The 16,851-nt window shown below is 49.2% G+C and overlaps 1 protein-coding gene across 2 annotated transcripts in view; it reads left to right on the forward strand.

Moving 5' to 3' along the window:
• Positions 1-9,502: 9,502 nt before the first annotated feature.
• Positions 9,503-16,851, forward strand: part of LOC113217574 (homeobox protein Hox-A4) — a 21,996-nt gene continuing 14,647 nt past the window's right edge. For both annotated transcript variants that reach the window (XM_052277569.1, XM_052277570.1), the window contains exon 1: positions 9,503-10,313. In XM_052277569.1, the coding sequence (XP_052133529.1) occupies positions 9,626-10,313 (688 nt within the window). In that variant the 5' untranslated portion in view covers positions 9,503-9,625. The remainder of the gene's footprint in view (positions 10,314-16,851) is intronic.

Consider the following 16,851-nt stretch of genomic DNA (forward strand, 5'->3'; position numbering starts at 1 on the left):
GCCGCGCCACGCCGCGCCACGCCGCGCCACGCCGCGCCACGCCGCGCCACGCCGCGCCACGCCGCGCCACGCCGCGCCACGCCGCGCCACGCCGCTCCAAGCCCGCACTAGCACCAGCGCGCCAGTCCACAGCAGCAGAAGGGCGCGAGCGAGGCTGTAGCCTGAGAGCCCTGCTGGGAGACCATAGCAGAACGGGTCACCTTCCGACTGCCGTCAAAGTCAAGAACTCAGCAATCATGGTCGAATTCTTAGAAATTAAGTGTAGTTTACATATCGTTACTATACAAGATGTGAAGTAGTTGTATTCAGACATTCTGACAAGTAATTTCATTATCAGCACAAATTTATCTCAATTAACACGAACAACTCAATAGGGCGTCATATTGACATCAAAAGGACAAAATCTCACGAAAAAGGTCAAAATTTAGACCAACCCCAGTCATTTTGACGTTTTACTGACTGAAATGACCTATTCGTAACATTTTTGTGTTTTCTGGGTATGGAACCGGTATGGAAACGTGAACTCTTTGCAGCATTTCTTTATTTTTAAAGGATTGAACATATGGTTGTCCAAACCAATACTTACAACTTTTTACAAACATTGGTAATGTTCCGGTGATGTTGCTGTTTTTCTTATGTAATAATTGTCTTTTACTGTTTAGTTTTTCCACATGGCAGGCCTACCTGCTGTTTGCCGCGGCTGCGCCCAGGATTAGAAATGATGATCAGATCACCAACCAGGCACGCGCACGCACCTGCGTACGCTGTATACAGCATTATAATTAGAACACAACGTAAGCATGCGTGCGTGTGCGTAGCGAAAAGAAACAACGATGTCAACGAAGAGATTATGATTCTTTTTCCCCATAATCTTCTCTGAAAAAACTGTCTTTAGTGCCCCTACAAACCTACGAAAGAACACGTTGTTGGCCAAAATGGTGTCAAAATGATCACCTTTTGACTCTGATCGCCAAAGTTTCCTGCGGCTAGAGCCAGATTGAGCTCAATATGACGATAGTGCTCGACCTGGGACGCAATAAAACTAGCACTCTTAAATGCTAAACTGATGCAAAATTTTAGTGTAGATGGATACTTTGGTGTCAGTATGAAGGCACTTAAAGTTAGCACTATTAAAAAGACACTAACTGTAAGTCTCTCCCTTGTTTCGCCAGTCCAGGTCTGCCTTCGCTTCTGATCTGGTGTGGGTCTCTAGCACAACTTTAGAAGACGTGTTTTTTACATTGATGTATCTGCTTTTACATTTTGAAGAAGTCGTAATATTTTTTTTAGGGGGGAGTGCAATCTAGCCTCTGATTGCAACACTGATAAAGTAACCGTTCGATTGCTATATATACTCTTATAACTCAAAATGTCTTAGGGACCCCACTGTAAAAAAAAAAAAAAAAAAGTAGGTTCGTAGATGTAGAATATACAGGGTGGTCCACAGACCCCTTCCTTTATTTTGCTTATACTGTACCGCATGCAGGCATGCGGGCGGGCTTGCCTATCGTCGCTCACCACGGCGCCTTGGCCCCGTGCGAGTATGCAACCCGGTCGCACGCCTGCATCCGGTACAGTATACGCAAAATAAAGGAAGGGGTCTGTGGACCACCCTGTATTTTATATTATAACGAGGGGGCAATAACTCCCTTTTGATGTGTACACATGATTCCCGAAATAATTGATTCCCAGTGATTCCCGTCCGCCTCTATTTATTCCTTAGGTTTTGTATAAGTAGAAAACGCTTATTTCGACTAATTTATCAGTTCCGCTAGTTTTCCGTTTAGTTTAAGCGATTTATGATGATTTCTATCAATTTTTATCCTGATGATTCCCAGGCAGGTGTACACATGATTCCCGGAGTTCTTGCCCCCTCGTATTATAATATTTACTAAATGTGTTGTACTTGTGGTACAACATCACAACCCGGCTCGTCAATCGATTTCATGTCGTCACAGTTCATGTTCACGTAACACTGTTAAAAAAAAACTGAAAATTCAGACTAACTTTTTCAGACTTTGCTGTCTAAATTGGGTTTTCATACAATTTTGTCATAATTTTCAGTGAACGTCTGAAATTTCATTGCTGTAGGTCTGAATTAAGAATTCAGTCAAGAAAATGTGAAAATTCAGAGTATTTATTCAGACGAAGGTCTGATTCTGAAATTCAGACAAGAAAAGTATGAATATTTAGTTTAGTCCCGGCAGCACACCTGTAGGATCAGGCAGGTAGCTGTCGGTGACCCCTCAGTCTTGTCGTCGTGGCCGTGTGGTCAAGGATGAGAGATTACCAATCCAAAGGTCCGAGGTTCGACTCCGGGTAGGTAGGTAAGGTACAATAACAAATTTCTATCTCATTACTTAGAATACAACCCAACTTGAAGGAGAGGGCAAAGAGCGTCAAGAAAACTTCATTTTAAAGGAAGATCTGAAATTCAGACTAAAGTTATGAAATTGCTATTCAGACTAAGATAACTGAAAATTCATACTAAAAAATTCATACCACAAATTCAGACAAAACAGTCTGAATTTTCAGACGTTTAGTATGTAATTTTGCTTCCTACCAATTTGTCTGAATTTTCAGACTTTTTTTTTAACAGTGAAATCTATAACTTTATAAATTTTAAATATTTTCCATTTTCCTTTATTTTGGACAATAATTTCTAGCAGTGCCCTGCAATGTAATGATTTCGCAACCTTTGTTTTTCCATAGTTTTAACTCTTTTTTTCGCTTCCCCGCGCCTGGGGGCGGCGCCACTCTTCCTGTCGCTGCTATGGCTGCTGCTGGCCGGAGGACCTGGAGGACCTGGAGGACCACTGGAATCACTCCTCGGGACCGTAATCCACTCCGCCTCTCCCTCAGTCTCTCCCACACATAGCCACTCCCTCGCGCACACGAGCTTGAGCTGGTGTGCGGCGGGGATCTATCACAATTTGTGCACACTTAGCAGAGAGCCGGGGCTGTGTGTTTGGGTGTGGTGTGGTGTGCGCGCACGCGCAAGAGCGAAGGAGAGAGGGAGAGAGAGAGAGAGAGAGAGAGAGAGAGAGAGAGAGAGAGAGAGACAGACAGAGAGAGAATGAACGCTAATAGCTGCTGTAAGCGGTACGCCAAGCTCGTCAGCACAGAGTAAGAGAAAAATTATATCGTAATCGAAATCAATAAAGGAAAAAGTAAATGTGAAATAAAAGTTCCTGTACATAATTTGCTTATGAAAACAGTTATAAGGAAACTTAAAAATACTTCCAGCTGATTGAGCAGAAGCCAGCACCAAAATGCACTCCGTGCCCAAGGTGTGAATTTTTTGTCATTATTTCCTCTTATATTCTTTGCGAAAGGGCGAGCAGTGGCAGGAGCCGCAGCAGCAGCACTGAAACCTGTCACACATCTTCGCTGTCAGCGATTTTGAAAAATTATCTTCTCTCTGTTTGCGTCCGTCTCTGCAAACATAATAAAGATTACTGCATATTTAAACGCTTGTGGGCAATAATCGCACCGAGCAACTGTGTAAACCTCGCAGTGTGTGTGTGTGTGTGTGCGTGTGCGTGTGCGCGCGCGCGTGTGTGTGTGTGCGCGATGCTTTACTCTTATTGGGCAAACTTTAAGCGGATTGCATTTCCTTCTCCCAATGAAGATTATCCCCCCCCCCTTTTCCATCTCAGCCTCTCCCCTCCCTCTTTCTCCCTTACAAAAATATACTTTCTTTTCTCGTTCTTCTCTCTCGGTTTTTCTTGCCTTCCCCCAATATCGACGCCCATCCATTCCTTCGCCACCATTTCTGCGCCACTTCACACCGATCGGGCTCTTGTCCCTGCGCTTTCGTATTTCCCCCCCTCTCTTATATTTTCAAACCCTCCATCTCTTTTTCTCTGTTTTTTTTTTTTATTCCCATCCAAGCACCACAGCACAGCCGGCAGCCCGCAGCCTCTGCTCCGACAGCCATTCGCAGCCTCCAGTCTGGAGCCTCCAGTGGAAACAAAAGGAAGTGTTCCCCCTCTGCCTGTCCTGAAACAGCAGTGGGGGTGGCGCCTGCTCGCCCTGTTCAGCCCTGGTCGCGCGAACCACTCTGTTCGAATTTCCTGCGACATTCATGTCATCCATTTTTTGTGGTTATTTCAGGGCGGCAGAAACATACCATTTTATTATTCACGGTAAAGGCGATGTCCTGGTTTCCAAACAGTCAAGAATCTCTTGTGAAGAAACTAATGCGAGAATACATGTGTATGTCTTCGTTCACATTTCCGAAACTTCTTGAAAACCAGGACGTCGTTTTTAGTGTGTTTGGGAATATTAGTCGCCTAACAAAATGCAGAATAAGACGTTGGCCGACTCTGTCGGACGCTCGTGACAGTTGTGTTTGTTTGTTTGCGAGAGAGAGAGAGAGAGAGGGAGAGAGAGAGAGAGAGAGAGAGGAGAGAGACGGTGGGCCCGCGAGCGAAAGAGGGAGGTGGAGAGAGAAAGAGAGAGAGTGAGTGAGAAGGTGGGCTCTCGCTCGACCCGCTCGCCGCTCCGCGCTGTGTGTCCGGTAGGCAGATATGATTAATGGTTCGAATGGGAGACGGACCAGACCAATGAATGTGAGGGAGAGAGAGGGAGAGAGATGCGACATGTAGGGGCACAAGCTGTGCGAGAGAGACATGCGGGCTGGACGCAATAGCCACCGGACGGACGGACGGACGCAGGCTCGGGCTGGGCAGCATAGCAGGGGTATTGTACATGTTTTGTTCAAAACGTTGGCCTAACAAACGTTTTTATTTTCATGTTACAAGACATCCAGCACTGATTTTATGAATTGTCTGAAGAAAGTACTTTTAGCTTTTTTGTATAGAATCCGAGAAATGGATGAGCTATAGTGTATATGGTGCATATACAGTTAGACCTACGTCATAATAGAAACATAAAATTTATCTGTACAGCGAACGTTTGTTTGAACCAGTTTCGTGGGGACTGCCTATATGTCAGTGTACGCGGCAAAGTGGTATGGAACAGGTGGAGGCGCCACCATGAGTCATCAAAGCGTCATCGAGTCGCTGTGTCAAATGATACGCCTCTGTCTCTCGTTCTATCTACCTCCCCCTTCGTTTCCTTTTTTTCCCCCCTTTGGTGGCTGCGTACAGGTGGGGCTGTTGTGGTGATGAGTTGGCAAGAGGGCTGGACGCTCGGGTGCGCTGCTGCGGCCGGCGGCCGGGCTCCGGCAGGCCCAGGGGGGCGGCTGCTAACAGCCCTGCTAATTCAGGGGCGGTCACTCTGTGGTCGGGCTGGCTGGGGCGGCGCTTGGGGCGAGGGAGGAGAGAGAGAGAGGCGGGCTCATCGTGTTGTGGTGAAGACGGGACTACATCGGTGTAAAGACTACGCACTAAATTTGAAGGGACTTTTTATTTCCTCTGTCGCAAGATTCCTTTTTTGTGCGCATCTTAACCAGCTGCAATTCTGAATCTTTGCCAGTGACAAATTTGTATGTATGATTTAACATGGGAGCGTAACCACATAGTGGTCATGTACGGCGAGGGGTCGTCAACTTCGATATTCCTCCGTACACGGACTGATATTACCTCAAATATTACACCAATAGTAGCCATATTACTGGTAATATTACCTCGATATTACACATTTTCTAGTATTATGACGTCACAGCTTGAAAATTGGCTCATATTACCAATATTATTTGTAATATTCAATATTCCTCCGTACACGGCCAAGGAGAGTTGACGACCCCTCGATGTACGGTCATGAACGTGTTAATTGTGGTTCTCTATAATGAAGTGAAACATTCATGTTCCACGAAACGTTCACACGCTGACGGTTTCCGCCGTCGCCCCTGCCCACTCTGAGCTCTGGGACCGAGCCTTGACGGCGGCGACAGTGGCGGCGACTTTGGCGAGTCTTTTGCCGACGTTGGCAGTGTCCTCCCGGGAGCCCGCCCCGCCCCCGAGCGACTCGCCCTCAGTCGGCAGACCAGGACAAGCTTCGTCCAGCTCAGCTCGCTGTCGGTGTATTCAGAGAACGGACGCTGAAGGTTTCTGGCGTGTCGCTAGGCCGGCAGGGACCAAACAGAGTTTTAGATAAGAAAAAATGGCCTTGGATGCATTGATAACTTTGCAGTCGCACGCAGGGATGCTAATACAAAATCATGAATGTCGAATGCGACATTGTGTCGATTTCGTATTTCGTTTTTAAATCCATTTCTGGTCCGGCGAGAGCTAAGGCAAACGCACTTGAAGGAAAACTCAGGAATTCCTTTCGAAAACCCCTATGGGTCTCAGTTTATTTTACTCTGGAAACCCAAGTGTGTACTTGAATGCAGAATACTCTGCATACCTACATGTATGCAAAATATTCTGTGAACTTGGCAAGTATGCAGAATATTCTGTGTACTTGGTCAAGTATGCAGAATATTCTGTGTACTTGGTCAAGTGCACACTAAGTCTCCTGCATAAATGTATGGAGGTTTTAGTGTGTACTTGACCAAGTACACAGAATATTCCGCATACTTGACCAAGTACACATAATATTCTGCATACATGTAGGTATACAGAATATTCTGCATTCAAGTGCACACTTGGGTTTCCAGAGTACTCTGAGGGGATTTAGTTTTAGGTCGCTTTTTTAATCCCAGTCATTCTGTCAATTACATTGTGTCCCAAATTTCATATACTATTTGATTGGTAGAAAGATTCGACGCTCTATACGCACCATTTGTAGGCCTCTGACGCCGATCCAAGGACGCCCGGCCCCAGCCCGGCCAGCCCACCCCTCGCTGCTTGGCAACAACTAGAGTCTTGAGAACGCGGACAGCTTGCGTGTATTGGAAATCAATTCACGAACACTCCAAGAAACAGCACTTTTCCTGATGACTATTTTTTTTAAGTTTAATACAAGATTATAGGGCGCATTTTAACCCAATGTGTCGCGGCATCATACTTTTTACAACATTTATTCTACTCCAATTTTTTCGGTGAAAAGTTTGTTTGCATTGCATAAAGTTCTGCAGGCTGCAGGGAGGTAGAGTGGAACCAGAGGGGGATTGAAAGAGATAGGGAGATTGCCAGAACAGAGGCACATGGTTCCTTCCCATGCAAATCACAGCTTACTGATGTCCTGTAAAAATGCGTAAGCGGAGCATGTTTACAGACATCAGTAAGCTATGGATAAAAATGTGCAGAAGATTTTAGTGTGCACACTTGGTGACACACTGGTCTTAGTAATAGTACAGGAAACCCATACCAAGTGTCAAAAGTTGCCGAGACGTGCAATGCTTGCACACTACCTGATAATGATTCGACACCATTTGCACATTTGAAAAGCTCACCAAGTGGTGTGCAACTTTCAACTTTTGTTTTTCCGCTGATTTAATACTAATAAAATAAAATGAATATAATACATACTCGAAAATATCGCTCAAAGATGATCATTAATTGAATACACGACACTGAAACCTTGAAGCTCAAAGGGCCTCTATAGGCGGCTGCGCATAGGGCGTAAAGGTGGCCGTTTGAGTGACGTCACGCGGCGCGTCCCACGGCACTCGTCGATGCCTCACTCATTTATAAACAGCTGTCGTCGGGCGGGACGCGGGCGGGACAGGCGCAGGCAGCGCGCGCGGGTACGGCACTCAGTACCCCCCATTAACGTTTGGGCGCTTCCTGCTCGGAAAGACGATATGCCTGCCGAGGTTGGGGAGGGGGGAAAACAGACATTTTATAAAAAGGTCAGAGCTGAGCTTGCTTGCTTCTTCTGCGAGCGCGGAAAAAGCTTGTACATGCTGTTTCAAACGGGCGGACGGGAAGCAAAAGCATGTGTGCGAGGCGCGTGTTTCAGAAAGTTCATCAACGAAAAAGAACTTTGCGAAATGTCCGTGTCGTGGTTGTGGGTTCTGCAGTATGTAAAGTTAAATGATGTGTAAGGCGTTCTATGGATTTATGTTTTTTATACACTCTTATCCTGTTACTGTTTTTTTTCACCCTTTGTCAGTATTCCTCCTGCTGCATGAAAACCTTTGTAAGCTACTAATAAATAAATCAGTACAGGTCTGAGAGTGTAAAAGAAGACTTATTTTTACTGTCAGAAAAGGTAACACATTTTTAAATAAATGAATAAAAATAAAAATGTTTTTGATATTATTGTGTCCCCATTTTGTGGCGCCGTCTGCCTTCAGTCCCATTTTCCCCGAGTCAGCAGACCCCTCCCCAGTGCTCTCTCTCTCTCTCTCTCTCTCCCTCTCACACGCGGGGGTGCAGCCGAACCCCTCCCTCTCCTCATCCACTATAGGCAGGTCTCTCCACACCCCAGGGGCTGCGTAGGCGTGGGACCCACCCGCCCCGCCGCGGTGGTGAGGGTGAGGCGGGGCGCGGCAGGCGGGGCGGGAGGGATGCAACCGACACTTGCTGAACACGCCCGGAGCCTGGTACGGCCGGCGAACGCCAGACGCCGTCAGTCCCATTTTCCATTTAGTAACGATGGGCGATGAGCAGGAGTTGCTTCGCAATATGAGTCGCTCTACTGAAGAAAACAAAGGCATGACAATGCCTTATAAATGTTTTATAACCTTAGTGCTTCGCGCAGAGCGCCTAATAATAGGGCACAAAAATGTTCTCTCCACAAGTCAGTTGTGTGTGGCTTTACAGGCAGGCTAATTAACGGATTGTGTTCATGATCTACCTATTAAAATCTCCTGTGTTCTGGAGTTGCAGGCTCCGCTGTCGCTACGCCAGTATAAAACCCTAAGAAGCTAAGGTAGTTGGAGGAGGGGTCGTCCGGTCCGTTCGGGGCGCCGCCGTGCGTCTGGTCTGTGGCGCGCACTGGCCGCCCCCTGCAAGTCACGGTGGCCCGGCCTTCGAGTGGGAGTGCAGAGGCTCCTACCGCAACACAAAGCGCTCACATTCACTCACGAAAAATGTATCGGCGAACTTTTCGAAATGAAGTCAAAGTCGTACGATGAAGGTGACATTTGCTTATGTTGTTGTTCTTGTTGTTGTTTGCGTCGTTTAAAATTGATTGAAATGTGATTCAAATACATTAGTATAATAATTGATGCTGCATCAATGTGATTCTTCTTCTAAATGTTGATGTAACTTTATCTGAAGTAGTCAGTACAAGTCAGCATGACCTCAATATGTTTTGTGTTTGTCCGTGCTTGCCCTAACAAAAGCGCCCCGCTCGGGTGCCATTCCAGGCACATTCCAGGGGGCGGGCGGTTCTCCAGAGCTCCAGAACGGACATGGTGGCGTCTCGCGCAACCGGTCCACGGTCCTGGGGCAGCTGCTGGAGGCCGCGGCCGGACGCGCGGGTGCGGCGCGGTCCGCGGGCGGTCCGCGGGATGGGTCCGCGGGAGGGTAACTTTATTTGTTTGTGACAGGCGCGCCCCGCCGCCCCTCCCCTCCCCGGCCCGAGCCGGCCCCGCCATTGGCTGCGCGGGCCGCGGGGGGCGGGGCCTGCTCGCGACGGCCTGGTGGGGGGAGGCAGGCCGCGCGGCCGCCCGGCCGCCCGCGCCAGTCCCTCCAGGGCGCGCAGGGAGTGCGCAGCAGTGCGGAGCGCGCAGTGCGAGTGCGGCCGTGAGTGACCGTGAGAGTGCCACAGTGAGTGCTGCGGGAGTGCGCTGGCCGACGGGGCCGCCGCCGCAGGAGGCGACATGAGTTCGTACCTCATGAACCCGACGTACCACCACCAGTCGCCGGCCGTCATCGTGGACCCCAAGTTCCCCCCGACAGAGGAATACAGCCAGAGCAACTACATTTCCGGGGCCGACTTCTTCGGCCACCATCACCACCACCACCATGTGGCCCCTGGCGCCCAGCACCACGGGCACCAGTACGGCTACCACCAGATCCCGGCCCCCGTGCCGTACGGCGCGACGGCCACCACCACCATCCAGATCACCACCAACGCCCCCGGCTACGGCGGGTACGGCGGGAACTACTATCACCCCCACCCCCACCACCACCAAATGCAGCACCAGGTACCCCCGCCCCCGCTGCCCCCCGAGCCCACTGCTCCCTGCCAGCCCCCCATGGTGGCGGAGAGCCCCCCGGCCGCCCCCCAACAACCCCCCAGCCAGCCGGAGCTGCAGCAGCAAAGCGCTGCTCCCCTTCAACAACAACAACAACAACAGCAACAACAACAGGATATTCCGCAGCAGCAGCCCTCCTCGAACCACCTGGACGATGTGGACGACCATGACGACCAGGAGGAGGGCTCGGACGACATGGACGGCGACGGCTCGCCGCTCACCATGGAGGACGACGACGAGGGCGACGACGAGGACGGCGGCGACAGGGTCATATACCCCTGGATGAAGAAGATACACGTAGCCGGAGCAAGTGAGTATACTATGACGAATTCAGTTTAAAATGAGTGTTACAAAGGGTGGGACATAAGTAGCGCGGTAACGAAACGTATGAGGAAACTTTTCGGGAAATATCGCATGACTCGAACGGGTATTTAAGAACGGACACAGCAGTGTCGCAATTTTGTCTACCCCCTTCTTCCGCAAGGCGCCATAGCCCCTGCGACTCTTGCGAGTATGTGATCCCACAACACTGCAGTGCCCGTTCTGAAACATCAGATACAACTGAACAAAGGGTATCCTACCATCTAATCAACCATGAGGTATGAGGATTGCTCATGCTCATCCCCTGCACTTTCTGCGCGGTCTGTATGACAGGACTGGGAGTGCCAAATATGGAAGGAGGCATTTTGCTGGAGGTGTGCGAATCCCCTCGATTTTTTCTCAAACATCTCGTGTAAAATGGGGTTATTTATTCATAGATTTTTATTTTATCACACAAAACAATGCTTGTCTTATTTTCAGCAAAACTTTTGTAAAATGAGCAAAATTATGAAAAGGGACTTTGGACCCAATAAATTTGCATTTTCACCTCGTTCTGGTCTGGGCAGCGACGATGCATTGCCCGAGTAAAAAATGTCATGTCCAGTAAGTGAACTACCCCAACCCCACGGCCTTCGGTACTCTCGGCCCGTAATAAGCAAAGCACAGCGGGGCTCCAGCCTGGCGTGGCGTGGCGTGGCGTGGCGTGGCGTGGCGTGGCGTGGCGTGGCGTGGCGTGGCGTGGCGTGGCGTGGCGTGGCGTGGCGAGACGAGACAGGGGCGTAACCACGCCCGCCCGCGTCTGCACCGCCAGGGCGTGGGCGGCCTGGAGGCGGAGGAGCGGCGCCGCGTCCTGAAAGCTTTTTTTTCCCGAGCCTTATCTCTTTTCAGCGATGTGTCAGCGCCACGCGCGCCGAGCAGCGCAGGCCGCCCAAAGAGAAACTGGCCGGCCCTCCCGGGCCCGCCCATAGGTCCGTGAACAGGGTGTTCAAGCCGTTCAACAGGTGGCACGCGCTGTCTCGCTGTCCTCACCGCACAACTTTCCACTCAATGGAGAGATATTGGACTTGAAAGGTGAAAGGGGAACACTAAAAAAAATTGAAATGAAATGGACGTAACTGTCCATCCTCGAAAAATAAATTATTCGATGCCCACCTAATTGAATTGTTGAGATCGTCTACGTCACGCAGAAAAAGTGACTTGTAAGTGGTTTTCCTAAAACAGCTGTAATACGTCTCCAGACACGTAATTTTTATTCGTCATTTTGTAGAAAGATTCGATTGATTTTGGATAAGACACTGAAATTGTGCCGAAAAGACTACTCCACACTGGATCTGTGTGAATAGATTTTTCTGCAAACTTTTAAAGAAGGGTACGCCTACGCCTAAACGAAAAAGAATCATTTATTTGCTCTGCTTAATCTTAGGCTGCCCCTAGCGTTAGATGCGTGACAGTCACGCATCAAGTTTTAATTAGGTAGTTTTGTCTAGAGAGTATTTTTATAAAGTAACGTCATCATTCCAATCAAAAAGTCGTTATCAGTGGAATGGTCGGCCCCAAAAGAGCCTAAAAAAAACGAGTGGGCATTTTGTTCTACTATGGTAACAGTGGGTCTGTTCTTGGTTTGACAGAGTAAGAAGTAAAGTAAGAGCCCTGCAGGAAACCAGCAGTATGCTGCCCCTCATGAACGCCTTGCACTGCCGCACTCTTCAAGGGTGTGTTGCTTTCTATACAATTTTCGTTAACTTGATTTCCTCAAAAACATTGCCCTCTGCTTTGTGGAACAGTTTACTTTGGTACAAGGAAGTATGCTGACATCAATGTCCTCGAAAAAATCAAGTGAACAAAAAACGAATACATATCAAGAGCGCACCCTTGTTTATGGGGGAGAGGGGAGGCGGGGCACCTCGTCTCGGGATCTCAATGCGAGCAGCAGCGGCAGCAGGTGTCTCTCAGGTGTCTCTGACGATTTCTCATGATAAAAGCCCGAGCGCTTGCTGCTCGCGGACACGCGGCCTGGGGCCGGGCGGGGCGGGGCCTTCCCGTTGCGATTGAGACATTTATCACTGCGGAGCGGTGCGGCGCGAGCGGACATTATTGGCAATCCAATCAAAATGGGGCCGTCCCCCTCGCGCCACGCCACGCCACACCGCGACATTCCTCTCGGTGTCCCCTCGCCCACCGCGGCTCATTCCCCCAAACGACTCTAATGCCGAAAAAATAAACGGCGCCCCCGCGTCGCTCTCGCCCCATTGCGCCGCGCCCCCCGGCTGTGCCACCACCCACTCCGCCCCACTCCGCCCCGCCCCACCCCGCCGCCGCGTGACGCTCTGTGACGCGACCTGTCACGCCCCGTGACGTGACGTGACGGGCGAGCGTCGTGTATCGATCGACGCAGCGACGCTCCCCTTAATTTGTCGCCGTCGCGTTTGGAGGTGTCCACCCCCCCCCCCCTTCACCTCCCCCCTCCCTTTCACCCGAGGGTTTATTTTCGTTGCGTGGCGCCGGGCGCGTCTTAGCTAATGAGTTTTGTCGTCCAGGGGCGGAACCAGCCACCAGTAGTAGTGGTGTGACCATAGCACCAAGCGAGAGAGAGAGAGAGAGAGAGAGAGAGAGAGGGAGGGAGAGAGAGAGAGGGAGAGAGCGAGAGAAAGGGGGGGGGGAGAATTAGGATGGTTGTAAGAGAATGAGACAGTGGGAAGGACTCGGTCTCAAAACAAAATGTTTTATTCACTAATTGAATTGGTTTATCCGGGTTTACCTTTCCTAGAAAAATTATTTTTCCTCTTCTAGCACTTCTTGTGTGTGAGTTTCAAGGATGCCAGGATACATAGAATTATAGTGCACGGACCGGGTATTTTTTCCCCACACAAGCATTTTTGCCTGACACTAATTCTTTCTTTCTTTCTTTTTTTTTTTACCTCGTGCCGTTACTGCCCTGATCGCGTTCGGCGCGTGGGCGACCTCTGGGTAACAAGGTCGGGAACGGTGGACTGTCGATGGCAGAGATACGGGCGGGCGGCAGCCATGGCGGCAGCGCGGCCCAACCGCGAGGCCCACATCAACAACTTCCGTCCGACTGGCCCGCGGGGGACTTATTGAAACCGTATCAGATACGACCCCAGCCAACAGGGACAATGCGCAGGCACGGAATTCAAAGAATTAGCACAATTTATAAAAAACAATTGCAAATACGTGTATTTTGTTTTTACATCTTTAGAAAAATTCTTCTGCTCTGAAAACTGCCTGGAAAGTCTAGTATCAAACATTGCCATATTTCATAGTAAATACTGATGATAGTAGGTGGGTGCACTGGAAAAACGGAGGTAGGACTTAGTGTCTATTAAACGTGCTAAATATCATTTCTTTAGAAAGGCGCGTAAGTGTCGGAAAGCACTATAATTTAGCACTTTGGGTCAGTTTAGTGCCTTTCCAGGGGTGCGAATCCTTGAGTACCTCTGTGAAGGCACGAGTCAATAACACACCGAGAAGGGTGTTGATTGATAGCTTTGTTTTTCTATTGCGGACGGTTAATTTTTATTTAAAAAATATTCGAAACAGTAATTATAGTTCATGGTTACGGAATAATTTTCTGTCAATCTGTATGAAGTATGAACACTTTGGGTTAGGTTGGGTTTTTAAACGTAGTAGAATAATTAAATAATTTTGTATTTTTAAAATCTCCAAAAGCACAATCAGAATTTGGTTTGCACGGTAATGTGTCGCTTTGGTAGGTTCTGCATGCAGGCCTCGCTGCTCGCTGGCGCGGGATTTACAGTAGCCATCTACCCGTCTATCGGCCGGCCCCGCCGCGCATGCACGGCGCACAGTTCCGGGAATGGCCATGGGATATGGCGCCACTCCGGGCCTATGGCCGCACCTATGGCCCGGCCTATGGCAGCCGGCCTCGCACTAACTGTCGGGGGGCACTTTGGGGTCGCTGATGTATCACCGAGCTGCAACTTTGTGCACGCGGGGATAGTAAAGTTATCACCAGCTGCAACCCACCGCTGCTGCTGCTGTTCGCATGCATCTGCAAGCTGCACAGGCTGCCGGAATGTGGCAGGCGCTAACCATCTCGGCGCCAGCGTTTAGTTCCTGGAAAATAGAAAAACGATCACGGCGGGAACGAGTGTGTGAGGAGTGCCCCCCCCCCCTCCCTTCCTGCTCCCCCTCACTTCCACTCCCTGCATGCTCCCGCCCCTCTCTCTCCTGCTTCCCGGCTCAGGCGTTGCGTTTCGAATGCTGTTGGCAGTCTGTCCGTCTGCCTCCTGCTGACTGACTGCCTGGCCGCGCTGGTTTTACAGCGCCGAGGCCGCAATTAAAAAGCAATGACTGCTGCCTGCTTATTTGGACAACGTGAATAATTTGTTCAGCTGACCGTCGAGTGTGATTCGACTCTGCCAGATAAGCAGGTTGTCGATCATGTGAAAGGGGTAATTTTAAAATATAATACTTTATTCAATATTCTAGTTGATGAGGTTCTCTGAAGATAGCAAATATAATTGGGTAGTAAACCCAAACAACATGATAAACGCCTTTTCATATAACACATTTCTTCCTGGCGTTTTGGTACGTGCGTTAAGGTCACCGCCCAGCTCGGGACCGTGTACAAAATGCAATCCGACCGCAGCTCCGCAAAAATCACCCCACTTCACATTAATCAGGCAAATTGCGTTTCCCTAGAAACAGAAGAGATATATTGCTTGAGGCCCTTTTCTATCGACATCGACCCGGCAGTTCCGGTTGTCTTCCGCTGGCCGCCTTCAATTGCCCCCAACCACCCCTGGCTTCAATCGCCGTTTTAGAATTTTTGCAAAGCTTCATGTACGTATGTGTATGAATGTATGGATGTATATGGGTATGTATACATTATTGTATGCATTTATTTGTGTGTGAAAGAGAATGACAGATACGTTGGCTACGGGGCCATGATGAGCATGAATGGCTGGTCAGTCGCGCTGCGGCTGGTCAGGCCCGTCAGGTCTTTGTGCGTGGACCGCAGACAATGCTCGTTTTATCGTTTTACTGCCCGCTGGGCTCCCGAGGCCTCTGCGCTGCTGCTGGCTTTAGTGACCTCCTTCTCTTCCCTTTGACCCGAGCTCCGCACGTCTCGTTACCCTGGTGGTCATTATATACGTGTTCCTTGCTAGCCTTCCTGGAAAGTAACATGCAAGCGGTATGTGGACAAAAGGTAGCGAAAGTTAAAAATAAAAAATTAAAAGATTAATTTCTAAACTTGAAAACAATCTTTGCTCAACAAAATGTAGTTTATTGCGGAGAGTTTGCTCTCTTGAGGACCAAACTTTTGCTTGGCCATGCACAGTATGGTCCCAACTCAGCCAGTGCATCCCAATACATCGTCGAGTGGACAGTCGAGAGCCAGCCAGCTGCACTGTAGTCTTTGAGTGTCATGATGCATTTTATTTTTCTGTGCAAATTATTTCACGAGATCGTCATTGGTGGCTACGACGCCCGTAATGCCTACATCCCTGTCGCATAAATTAAGGTTAGTTTAGGTGTCGCTAGTGTTTTACCGCCCCGGACAATGTTGTTGCTGCTTTACAGCGGCGCCGTTTAATATCAGCCTTCCTGAAAAATTACGATGCTGTAAAGAGATTTTAATGAGTACGGACACTCGGGACAACGTGGCGCTGCCAAAATCATAACTCTCTCCCAGTGTGCGCTGCGGTTGGGCTGACGAAACGACTGCAACAAAACGAGTGTTTTGGCGTGCAAAAAATTATGACACTGTACTAAATGGCACTTGCTTTAGCATTCAGGCTGCGTTGTATTTTTTTAATAACACGAAAAAAAATACAACTGCAAAATCTTAAGAGCGGGGGTATCCTAAGGAGCTATCGCCAATAACTTTCACACAGGAGCGTGTCCTTTTGTGTGTTTTGTTTTGAGTGAGACTCGACAAGTTGCCCCATCTTCTGCGGAAAGAAACAATGCGTGTCACGAGGCGAGCCACTCACGCCACTCAGCGCGGATGAATCGCCCGACCGGAACCATAAATTTGTCACTCTCTTCTCAACTCAACTCTTTTCGTTCACACAGGCAGCAACAGGTCCCCGAACTCGTCACTGCCCCGCTCAAATGTTCACGATGTTTACTAGGAATTAAACGCTCATTTCCCAATTATTTAAGACGTAAGTAAGATAGTTTTTGTTTCTTTAATTGAGGCCCTCCTCCTTTTTCCCCTTATAAAGGAGAACTGAACGTTCCTCTCACCCTACCCACTTCTCTTGTTATTTGCAGGCTGTCAAGCCTGATCTGTGAATAAATGCCTGGGCTGGCCCACCCCTATCGTGTGGAGCTCCCCTTTGCGATCGAGGCGCACACACCTCCTGCCCCTTATCCCCCTTCTCCACATGCGACATCCCTCTGAGGACTCCTGCGGGATAATACGACGTGTAACAAATCTGCAGGGTATCACCGAGCTGCAACTTTGTGCACGCGGGGATAGTAAAGTTATCACCAGCTGCAACCCACCGCTGCTGCTGCTGTTCGCATGCATCTGCAAG

Source organism: Frankliniella occidentalis, unplaced genomic scaffold (genome assembly GCF_000697945.3).
Source record: "Frankliniella occidentalis isolate FOCC.00 unplaced genomic scaffold, Focc_3.1 Scaffold11, whole genome shotgun sequence".
NCBI lineage: Eukaryota > Metazoa > Arthropoda > Insecta > Thysanoptera > Thripidae > Frankliniella > Frankliniella occidentalis.